Here is a 12,517-nt window from a genome sequence, read left to right as displayed (position 1 = left end):
GAGGGAAGAAGGAAGGAAGGAAGGAAGGAAGGAAGGAAGGAAGGAAGGGAGGGAGGGAGGGAGGGAGGGAAAAGAAAAATGAAAACATATAGATGATGATTATGAAGACAGACAGAAAGGAAGAATACTATAGATACATAGATAGCTTACTATATACAATGCAGTATGCTAAGCCCAGGGGATACAAATAAAAATAAATAAGATGGTCCCTACTCACAAAGAATTTTCCTTTCAATGGATGAATAAAATAGATTTTTAAAAGAGTTAGAAAGCAGGGGAGGGGGAAAAGATTGATGGTGAGGAGGTAGAAAAGTCTGGAGAATGAATAGAGTTGGAAGTAAAAGGAAACATGCCCTCATGATCTCTCATGGTCTGGGCTAGAAAATCACCAATCAGGAGAGCAGACCTTAGGGTAAAAACATCTCTAGGGTGGAAAGAGAACTAGAGGAAAGATTCTATTGGATAGACACCCTGTAGGAAATTTACAGGAGAATATGGACAAGAATCACCCAGGCTGTGACCTGCATTGTTGGAGGGGACACCCCTAATTCTGAGATCATGGATCCTTAGACATGTCAAAGAGTATAATGAAACACCAACTAAAAGCAGAGTCAGCAATCAACCACAGGTTCCCTGGCTTTCAGTTCACTGAACTAACTCCACAGATTACTATGTCCAAAAGAGCTCAGTGGCTCCCCAGAACAGATTATATTCTGATTGATAAAGGAAGATTTAAAATCTTCCTTTTTGTAGTAGAGCGTAAATGTAAATGTAATGAAAAATTCTAAAAATGTGAAAAATGGGTAAGGTATGGAATACCAATATGGTGGACATTTCAAGGTAAACGAGGAGGACAGGTTGACAGATTTTAAAGATAAGTAGCTGTTATGAAACATAAACTTAGATATAAACTTGAATATAAAACATTAAGTGAGTCTTTATAAACCAGTTGTGAAGATTTTTGTTGAGGGCTTACAAAGAGTCTTTAACTGAAAATGTTTGGGGATGCCTATAGCAAGCCAGTATGAACTACCTCTCTCTTTACAATCAAAGCATTTTTAGATTAATTTCTATAGGAAATAACCTCCAGAAAATACCCATTGAGATTTGCACATATGCAGTTTTCAAACATAGGGAGCATGAACTTCAGCATGGCATGCTGGAAATTAGGAACACACCTTGCATGGTGGTTAGTCATCATGTTAGAGACATTGTAAGAGTGCCAAGATTTTAGTGGCAGTGAGCCAACCAGCATAGACAGAGAAAGAGGGAAAACACATTACTGTTTTAGAAAAAAAGGAAGGGTGCCTGCCAATTCCCCATAATATTCATTCTGAAAACAATGAATTTATCCATGAAAAACTATCATTTGTCATGAGTGAGTAACCCAAACTCAGAGTTTCAAAACATCTACCAGATTCCTACATCTGTTAATAAAAGACTTTTTATGCTTTCTCTTGGATGAAATACAGCTTAAAGTAACAAACACTGAAGCATCTTATGCAATAAAGCAATCATAAAGCATGATAAGTTATATTTAAAGAATGCTAATAGTTAGCACTATTTCTCACAGTTCCAACTGTTAGATGTCCCCTGGCTTTAAAAGGACACATTCATTAATAGCAACTAATTATTTCATTGAATAGAATAAAACTTCCTGAAGGGGAAATGAATGTCCATGATCGGACATCTAAGCACTTTGTTCCTGGCATCACATTCATTCACCCATCAATCAATCAATAAACATTTGCAATAAACACCTACTATGTGCCAGCACTGTGCTGAGCACTGGGGACAAAAAAAAGGCAAGAGATAGTCCCTGTCAACAAGAAGCTCACAGTCTAATGGAGGAGACAAGAAATAACTATATGCAGGATTAATAGTTAATAACAAAGGGAAGGTACTAGAATTAAAAGAGATTGGTAACAGCTTCCTGGAAGAGATGGGATTTTAGTTAGGACTTAGAGGAATCCAGAAAAGTCTCTAAAGGACACTCATTTTGGTGACCAAACACTGCTGAGTTTCATGTTGCTGGTAAGTGTATTCATTCGTTTGCATATTCACACTGAGTAGTATTCTCTAAAGATCTAAGGTTATTTTGGATTTTTTTGTTTTTCTTTTTATTAAGGATGGAAAAATAGAACAAATGAAAAGAGTTTATGATTTTAGGGAGACTGAAAATTCTAGCCTTTGCATGAAATTTGTATTTTGTAAATGGGACCTCAAGGTCAAAAGGGAAATATCCTTTCTAGTAACATAGAGGAAGCATGATATAGCGGAGAAAGCATTGGACTAGAGGACCCAAGTTTAACTCTCAGATCCAGCACTGGCTTTGGCTGTATAACAACTTCTCATTTACACAAAAGTTCCGCCATCTTTAAAATGGTGATAATGATTATGCCATTTATCTTCTATAGTGGTTATAAGGATCAATTAAATTTAGCAAACATTAAGTTCCTACTATGTTCAGGGGTAGAAAACAAAAATTAATTAGTCCACCTCAAGATGCTTGCAAATAACATATTGCGTATAAAACACCTTGTAGCCTTGAGTTAGCATGAGGTGGAACATATATTAACAATTATTTTTCTTTTATTAGTTATTATTTCAAAGTCTCTTCCTAAAAACTATTTTTCCTCCAAGTGTGTTTGCCTGCTTTACTGAGAGCAAGATTGAATAGTATCCTTAGCTGCCATTTATAACCTAATCTTCTGGATAGCTTACACGATGGTGGCAGTGATGGTGGTGGTGGTGATGGTGGCTGTGATGGTGGTTATGGTGGAGGCGGCGGTAATGATGGTGGTGGTGTGGTGGCGGTGGTGGGGGGGGTGGGGGTGGCAATGGCAGCAATGAACAGAAGGGGAAAACTTGGGGAATTTTCTAAAACTTCCTATCTAGACTATTGGCAACTATGATACAAAGGAGCAGCGTTTCTTTCCTTCACTTTATATCAAAGCTCTTGATGACTGAAGGCAAATTTATAGATTTCTGCTTCCTTTATTGTCACTCTTAGCTTCTTAAGGCAATATGAACTCAAAGAGTTTCCTCTTGTAAAGAACAGTGCATTTTGTTGTTGTTGTTGTTGTTTTTTAAAGCAATCAGGGTTAAGTAACCTGCTCAAGGTTACACGGCCAGTTATTTTGTGTGGGTGCTAAGTATCAGAGCCTGGATTCGATCCCATGACATCCCGACTCTGGGGCCAGTGCTCTTACTCACTGTGCCACCTGGCCGCCCCTAGAATAGTGCATTTTTAAAAGACAGACGCACATGGAGCTCTACTTATGTCTATTTAAATAAGAGAGAGGAGTCTAATAGAATAAAAATAAATATTTGTTATGCACTAAGCTTTGCAAAGCACTTTAGATGTGATCTCATTTAAGTTTAATGCTCACCTTCTGAGATAAGGATAAGGAAATTCTGTGACTCAATGGTCTCCTGACTTTGATAAACTAGAGAGTGTCCAGGCAATCAGGATGAGAAGGGCCTCAATGCTATGTCATCAGAGTATTTATTGGTTGAAAAACCTGTGAGGATTGAGCCTAAAGAAGAGAAAACTCAAGAGAGACAGGAAAACTGTTGTCAAGTGCTTGAATGACTATCAAGTGGAAGATTAATTATCACAGTATTTTAGATTTGAAGCTGGAAGGACCTTAAAGGCCATTGACTCCTACTCCCATCATTTTTGAGATGAGGAAAATGAATTCAAAGAAGGTAAATGACTTGCCAAGCATCATCCAGCTAGTATGTATCTGAGGCAGGATCTGAACTCAGGTCTTTCTGAGTCTAGGCCCAGCACTGTGCAACCTTGTGTGGTCTCAGAGGCCAATGCTAGGAACAAGGAGAGGAAGTGGCAAAGAGGAAAGTTAGGCTCGATATAAAGGAAAATTTCCTTAAAATTTTGTTGCGGTTTTGTTTCAGTCATGTCTGACTCGGTGATCCCATTTGGGGTTTTCTTAGCAAAGATACTAGAGTGATTTGTCATTTCCTTCTCCAGCTCATTCTACAGATAAGGAAACTGAGGCAAACAGGGTTAAGTGATTTGTTCAGGTCCCACAAAGTTTTCTAGGCTGGATTTGAACTCAGGTCTTCCTGACTCCAGGGCCTAAAAATTAACTGTCCTAAAAATTAGAGTTATCCTCTAAAGGAATGGGCTGGCTCAGGAGATAGTTTTCCCCTCATTGGAGATCTTTGAGAAGATCCTAGATGGCCTGTCACCAGATAATTTGTGGTGAAGCCTTCTGTTCAGAATATATGGGAGAGCTTGCGTAAATATAGGGGCAAATACCTGTAATTCCTGCTACCTGAGAGGTGGAGGATGAAGGCTCCCTTTAACTTGGGAGTTCTGAGTTATAATTCTGAGACAATTGGGCATCCACACTAAACTCAGAATCAGTATGGCGAGTCCCTGGGAGCAGCAAAAGGCACTAAGCTGCTTAAAGAAGAAGAAACCAGCCCGGGTCAGAACTGGAACAGGTAAAAGCTCCCAGGACAATCAGCCATGGGTTTATGCCCCCGAGTGGTTGCTAACCCTCCAGCTTGGAAAAAAGCCAGGGAGAGTGATACCAAGACACACACACACACACACACACACACACACACACAAGTAAAAAATTAAAATAAAATAAAATAGAAAGAATATTTGGGTTGGACTAAAAGGCTAACCCCAGTCTTTTTGTCATCAGATCTAGAACTCTATATCCTACACCTTTACAGCCCTTCATCCACCATGACTTAGCTGCCTTCTCAGCTTAGAACCCCCCTCAGTGCCTGAAGCCTCCTTACCCTGGAACACCCCTCTGTCCTGCCACTCCCCTCCCCCCATCTGTGAGCTCCTTCCAGGAGTCTCCATCCCAGGGACAGGCCCTGGTCAGTCATACTTCATCCCCCTCTTGGCTGTCCGTCTGATACCCCAGACCTTGACACCATGATCCTAAGTAGGAATCTTCTCCATCCTCAATCTCACTTTTTATTCTCTTTTTTGTGTCGTCTTACCTTCTTAGAATGCAAGTACCTTGAAGGCAGGGTCTTTGTCCTTGTATTTGTACACCCAGAACTTAAGACAGTGCCTGACACATAGTCCGTGCTTAATAAATATGTGTTACTTGCATGCAGCAATTTGGGACCTTGTTATGCATATTAGTAGAGACCTAGAAGTGAGCTCCTCTCCCACTAAGTTGGGGCCAAAATGAGCCAGTTATATGAATTTAGGGAACCCTAAGATTGAACCTAGTCTGTATAAACCCAGAGCTCAGGGTTCTGGTCTACAGATTACATTTAATTCATTCTTAATTCTAAAAAAAAAAAAACACAGACATATCCACTTCTGGAAAACAATATCCTTTATATAGGATTCCAAAATCTATAAGGCACAAGGGATGTCCTTTAAATAACCCAAGTGCTATTTAACAACAGAAACCATTATGCACTATGTGCAAGAAGGACTAATGCCTATTGAGACTTTAAGATGAAGTAATATGCTTAAATTTCATATTCCCTAAATCTGAATAAGCTTCTAGTATATAGATCAGTTTCCAAATAGGAATCAAGCATACTATGTCTCTGAACAGAAGGGCTTACTTTCCTTATTGGACAAAGAGTGAAATCAGGACCAAGGGAAAATGTGTGACTGTTTAAGGTAAGAGAATCACGTGGAGGATGGATTTAATTTGTTTGGTTTGGCCACAGGGGACAGGATGAGGAAAGATCCATGAAAATGGCAAAGAAATACTTAGATTTGATTCCTAATAGTGAAAGCTTCTCAGACATGGAAATGGACCATCACTAGGTGTGGTGAATTTTCCTCTCCTCATCAGAGGTCATCAAGCAGAGACCTTATCAGATAAATTATAGAGGAGATGATGATTGTTATTATTATTTAATTGTTTTTATTAAGAAACTCTCCCAGGTTTCTCATTCACTTGAGTCTACTCTGATTGGCACAGGAGCTTTGACCTACTCCATTTCCAACCTGGGCTGGTCCACTCCTCCAATTCCCAGGTAGCTCAGGGCTACAAAACATAGAGCAGACACCTGATAGCCTTAGCTCACTACTACTCAGAACTCCCAAACTCAAGAAATTCACCAGACTCAACCTCTTTGGGAATTGGGATTGGGGGAGGAGGTATTCTTTTTTTAAGACAGGGGCTTGACTAGATGAACACCCAAATCCCTTCAGACTCTGAAATTTTGTGATTCTTTGCCCAAATTGGAAATAAAACTCTGACTATCCCAATCAATTCCAGCAGAACAGTATCCCTCTCTTTACCAACCATGTGGTTTTTCACTGTGGTCCAAATGTCTCAGGATCATAAGATTATAGATTTAAGGTTATAAGAGAATGCAGAAGTCATTGGGAGCAACCCTCATATTTTAAAGACAAAAAATCCAGATGCAGTGGCTTTAAATGCCTGATGAAAGGTTGCACACTCAGTTCATAAGCATCAGTGCTAAGATTTGAACCTCTCTACCTTAGATGTAAGACTGTGTCTCCCAGGAGATGCCTGATATGCCATATGGACTGAAGGGATTCTGCAATTCCACCAAACCCCATTTTCTGGTGGTTCATTTCCATCAGTTGTCAGTATCAGGAAGACTGAGGCTAAATGCATCTTTACCATTGGGAGAGGTAGTAGGGTTGCCTAATGGCAGTAAAATCTGGGATCCCAAAATTATATATCATAGTATCATAGTCTTAGAGCTGGAAGAGAGCTTAATAGTCATCTGGTCTTCCATTGCCACTTTCCAACACCATTTTACATTATGGGGAAAGAGAACCACAAAGAGATTGAATGACTAGCCCAGAATCACCCTGCAAGTAAGAGTCTGAGACAAGATTTAAAGCCATGTCTTCCTGATGCCCAGTCCAGCCCTCTACCCACTACCCCATGCTGCTTCTAAATCTCTGGGATTGAAAGCATGACTCCAAAAGGTCAGATGACACCTCACAGATGGGAAATAGGCTCTGGGTCATCCCGGAGGGTATGTCTCCCCAAAGCTTCCTCTTTGGGAAGGCTTGTATGAAATGCTACAGAGCAAAGCAAGTGGGAGAATGAGGACACCAGCAATGGAAAGGAAAGTGAAGATTTCAGAATTTAGATCAAGACAATGCCCAGTTGTGACATCAGGGGACCAACAGAGGTGGTCGACAACCAATGTAGAAGGAAGCATCAAGTATTAGACATGATCGATGTCTTACCCCTGAAGAACACGCCATGCTCATGCAAACGCCAGGCTTGAGCCCTGGGGAACAGCTGATTTATGTGGCATGACTGTGCCTCTCTGCTGTGCTACAGAGGAGATGTCAGGGAGGAAGAGGAGAGCGCACGAGGAAATGACAGAACTATAAACAAAAGCCTCGATAAAACATCTTACAAATTCATCTTCTCATGTCTTTATTTCATTGGGACGAATATCTATGAGATGAAAAAAATTCTCTACGTACTAAACGATACATAATTAAGTCATATATAACTTTTAATGCCAGAGGCTGTCAGCACCAAAAGAGCCTCAACCATTTTGACCACTGTTTTATTATACTTGTATTTTGAAAATGAATAAGGTAATAAAGTTGACTAACATATAATTATATAGATTCTGTTCTGGCTTGCTCTTCAAAAAGTCTTTTTTTTTTGGGAGGGGGATATGTCCAACCATAGGTAGATCAAGGAGTATGGTATGGAAATTACTTATTCCAGGGGTGAGGAATCTGCCACCTTGGGGCCACACATGGCCTTTTAGGACCTTGAGTGTGGCCTTTGGACTGAATCCAAGTTTTACAGAACAAATCCTTTTATTAAGGGGATTTGTTCTGTGAAGTTTGGATTCAGGCAAAGGTCCACACTTGAGGACCTAGTAGGCCACATGTGGCCTCAAGGCTGCAGGTTTCCCACCCCTGACTTACTCCATTATAATAATAATGAAAATAATAGCTCACATTTATAAACAGCTTTATGTTTTATAAAAGACTTTATTATAATATTATATATAATATGATATAATATATATATAACATTATATATTACATCATTTGATATTTACAACAACCTTGTAAGGTAGGTGTTGTTTTACAAATAAGGAGGCTAAGGCTGAGAGGAACCAATTGACTTGCCCAGGGTCACTTAGCTATTAAGTGTCTCAGATAGGATTTAAATGTAGGCCTTTCTGACTCCCAAGTTCAGTGCACTATCCAATATACCACCTAGTTCCCTCACTGTAGATGAGGTATTTTCCAGCAAATTTGTCAGTCACACACAAAAGAAAATATGTTTGCTAAAGTGTAATAATGCTTTAGACATAGGAGTCACTTAATTTTCTTGTGCCTCAATTTCCCCATCTGTAAAATGAAGGGGCTTGGACTTAATGGTCCCTTCCAACTCTCAATCTATGATCCCCTATTTCTGTGACTTCTGAAAGATCAATTAATAGAGTAGCAAAGGAGGTAGCCATGCCAGTCCATGTTATTCTCATTTCTGCAATTCTCATAGAATGTTCTTGGTAACTTCTCGCCTCCCCCAGCCCAGGACCGCAACAACCAGTGGGCACAAACAAACACACAAACCAGAAATACTGAACTCTTTTCTAACCAGAATCTGCCTCTGAAATAAGGAAAGCCCCAAACCCACTAGTATGCAAATTTCACTTTGTCTCTTGATGCAAATCCAGACTGGACATTTCTTATATGCCTGTGTTGTCTCCAGAAGTGCAAAGGTAACTGAGTCCCAGGAAGCCACCCCCAAGGACGCCCACAGCCTGTGAGGTCACAATTAGAGCTTTTTCACTATATGAGAATTCTCTTTTATGGGGCGTTTGCTTAAAAATGTAAGCAATTTCTCAGACGGAAGATCTGAGTAACTCGGAAAAGGTCACTTGCCTTCTTCTCCCCCCCAAATTTAGTTATTTTACCCTCATATTCACACTGTACTCCCTGGAATGTTTTCATTGTTAGTTTCTGCAGGGCGGCATTTGAGGCCGTGATGACCAAAAGTCATGTGCTGCTTCCACTCTTTGGCAGCCGACCCTTTACAGAACCAAACCCATAACAAGGGAACCTTCTCACCTTGGTCTGGGATTTGTCCAGTACCTTCTATGACACATAGTGTAAGAAAAAGGAGCAGGGCTTTCCTGAAAAAAAAAATAAAGAAAAAGAATGATTATTTCTTGGTCAAATATTTAGTCTAAGAACCATATTTTAAAAATCCAGAATTTAATACAGAAGTAGGAAGGAAATGAGCTCTTTGATAATGATAATATTGTTGAATAGTTTCAGTCATGTCTGACTCTCTGTGACTCCATTTTGGGGTTTTTCTTGGAAAAGACAATGGAGTGGTTTGTCATTTCCTTCTCATTTTACAGATGAGGAACCAAGGCAGAGTGACTTTCCCAGGGTCAAAAGCTAGGAAGTATCTGAGGCCAGATTTGAACTCAAGTCCTCCTGACTAAAGGACCAGTGCTCTATCCATTGCACCACCTAACAGCCATGGTGGTGGTGGTGGTATTAGTAGCAGTAGTAGTAGTGGTAGTAGTAGTAGTAACTAGCATTTGTATACCCCTTTAAAGTTTCCAGTGTGTTCTACATCTTATTGCATTTGAATCTCATTACAACTCATTGAGGTAGGTACTTTTGTTATCATTTTACCTATAAAGAAATTGAGGGAGAAATAAGTAAAATTCCAAGAGTCACATAGCTAGTAAGTGTCTGAAATGGGATTTGAACTCAGGTTTTCCTGACCCAGGTCCAGCACTCTGGCCACTGAAACACCTAGTGGCTTTGATTAACAAAATATTATCATATCAAATGACTGTGAAGCAGGGAGGGGTAGACAATAAACCCAGTGACAAAACCTGGATCCACAAAGATCTTGAAAAGCTGCAGCAATATGCCAGATCTAATGAGATTAAATATAATAGATATAAATGTAAAATCATGTATTTTATCCAAACTATCAATTGTAAAAGGAATAGGATAGCCAGACAGAAGTACATTACTTTGCTTAATACAAGAGTTGATTCAACTTTAAAAAAAAACTTAAAATCACAGAAAAATAGTGTCTAAATCAAGGATGGATTATTCATCATAATCATAGGTTCAGGGAGAGAAAAGAACCCAGAGGACACACAGATGAGTCCCTGAATACCTCTCATGTACCAAGCCTGTAATGGTGCTGGTAATCTAAAAACAAAAATAATAGCTAATAATAATAGCTATACTTTACAATTTACAAGCACTTTACAATTCTGATCTCATCATTCTCTGCCCTTAAGGAGTTTGCATTCTCTCTGGGATGACAACCTGTACACATATAAGTATATTTGGTTTGATTAGAACTAGCCTTGTGATTTCACTAGCATTGGAAAGTCTCAAAGAGGAAACTCTTTACGCAGATTGCTACTTGCAGTGCTATTTATAACTTTTGATGGGGGTCAGCAAACCATGGGTCAAATCTAGTCCACTGACTATTTTTATAGAGTCTGAGAGGTAAGAATGGTTTTTATATTTTATACAGCTTCAAGGCCACATGTAGCCCTCTAGGTCCTCGAGTATGGCCCTTTGACTGAATCCAAATTTCACAGAACAAATCCCCTTAATAAAAAGATTTGTTCTGTAACTTGGATTCAGGGGGCGGCCAGTTAGCACAGCGAGTGAGAGCACCAGCTCCAGTGTCAGAATGACCTGGGGATCAAATCCAGTCTCAGACACTTAGCTCCCACCCAGAAACACCTGGCCGTGTAACCTTGAGCAAGTTACTTAACCCCAATTGCTTAGGGGCGGCCAGGTGGCTCAGCGAATAAGAGTACCAGCTCCAGTGTCAGGATGACTTGGGGATCGAATCTGGGCTTAGATACTTAGCACCACACCCAGAAATAATTGGCCCTGTAAACTTGAGCAAGTTACTTAACCCCAATTGCTTTAAAAAAAAAAAACTTGGATTCAGTCAAAAGGACTGTACCCATGGACCTAGAAGATCTCATAAGATCTCAAGGTGGCAGGTTCCCCACCCCTGTCCTGAGCCATATGAAAACAGATGGAGGGCTCAATTTGGTGAATGGCCCATACATAGTTTGTCAACCACTGCCTTGGAGAGTTACCTGGCAAACAGAAAGATTGAGTGATTTGTTCTTGAACAAATATATGTCAGGGTAGAATTTGAACCAGGGTTTCCCAAATCTAAGACACACTCTTTATCTACCATGCAAAGTTGCCTCTTTGATATTGAATAATCTAAGGTAATTGTGGTAGATGGAAGGTGCAGAAGGAAGGCTAGAGAAGAATCTCTTATAAAAGGGGACACTATCATGTACCGCCATACTCTACCCTAGTCAGTTCACATCCGGAATAAATCTTCAGTTTGGATACCATACTTTAATAACACATCCCAAGGAAGGAAGACAGAATGGTGAGAGAAAACAAAAACCATGTCATGTGATGGACAATTGAAGGAATTGTGGATGCTTAGCTTGGAGATGTTATAGTGATTTTAGAATATTTGAAAGATCATCATGGGGGGAGAGGGATTAGATTTGTTCTGTGATTTCAGAGGACCAAACCAAAGACTAATGGGTAAGAGCTTAACAAAGGTAATTAGGGGAGTATGGGGAAGAATTTTTGAACAATTAGGAGATGGCAAAAATGGAATGGACCATAAGGTAGTGAATTCTCCATCATCAGAAGTGCTCAAGAAAATGCTGGACTATAATCTATTAGGAATGTTACCAAGATATTCCTTCTTCCTTACATGGGGAAGTGACTTCCATGATCTGGGAGACCCCCAAGGAGTTTGCATTCTCTCTGGGATGACAACTAGAGATTCTGTGGTTTTTATGAATAGATAATAATTGGTATAAACCAAATGCTATTCAAATGAGCATAAACACCTTGACTTCAGTGGTTGTGCAATGTATTTTTTTATTATGTTGATTCCACTTCATAAAATCACAAAATAATTTAATTGACCACATCAATTCCTTGCTTAAGAACTTTCCATGGTTCTACCTGGACTTTGGGAAGAAATGTAAATTCCTCTCTCTGGCACCTCAAATCTTTCACAATCTGGATCAAATCTAGCATTCCAAATTGTTCTCACATTATTCCTCCTAGACAATACTGCACTCTCTGTAGTCTAGTCAAATTTATCTCTTTGCTGTTCCCCATACAAAACATTAGGACAGCTAGGTGGCACAGTAGGTAGAACAGGAGACCTGGAGTTAGGAAGACCTGAGTTCAAATCTAACTTCAGACACTTACTGTGTGACCCTGGACAAGTCATTTAACCCTGTTTGTCTCAATTCCTCATCTGTAAAACAAGCTGGAGAAGGAAATGGCAAACCACTCCAGTATCTTTGCCAAGAAAACCCCAAAAGGAGTCATGAAGAATGAACAGGACTAAAATGACTAAACAACAAATCCCAAACATTCCATCTCCTGCCTCCATGCGTTTACAAAAACTATATTGTACTCTCTCCTCTTGTGCCTGGAATGCACTCACTCCCTTCTCTCCTTTGTCTCTCAGAATACATAGCT

At 39.8% G+C, this 12,517-nt stretch overlaps 1 protein-coding gene across 5 annotated transcripts in view; it reads right to left on the bottom strand.

Moving 5' to 3' along the window:
* Positions 1-12,517, bottom strand: part of COL24A1 (collagen type XXIV alpha 1 chain) — a 380,667-nt gene that overhangs the window by 352,138 nt on the left and 16,012 nt on the right. For all 5 annotated transcript variants that reach the window (XM_069094574.1, XM_069094573.1, XM_069094569.1 and 2 more), the window contains exon 3: positions 9,056-9,120. In XM_069094574.1, the coding sequence (XP_068950675.1) occupies positions 9,056-9,120 (65 nt within the window). The remainder of the gene's footprint in view (positions 1-9,055; positions 9,121-12,517) is intronic.

Source organism: Petaurus breviceps, unplaced genomic scaffold (assembly GCF_028583685.1).
Source record: "Petaurus breviceps papuanus isolate PSGF00001 unplaced genomic scaffold, PetGlider_PUasm1.0 220, whole genome shotgun sequence".
In the NCBI taxonomy this organism is placed as follows: domain Eukaryota; kingdom Metazoa; phylum Chordata; class Mammalia; order Diprotodontia; family Petauridae; genus Petaurus; species Petaurus breviceps.
The sequence above is the reverse complement of the archived record's forward strand: the minus strand, read 5'-3'. Positions and strand labels throughout refer to the sequence as shown.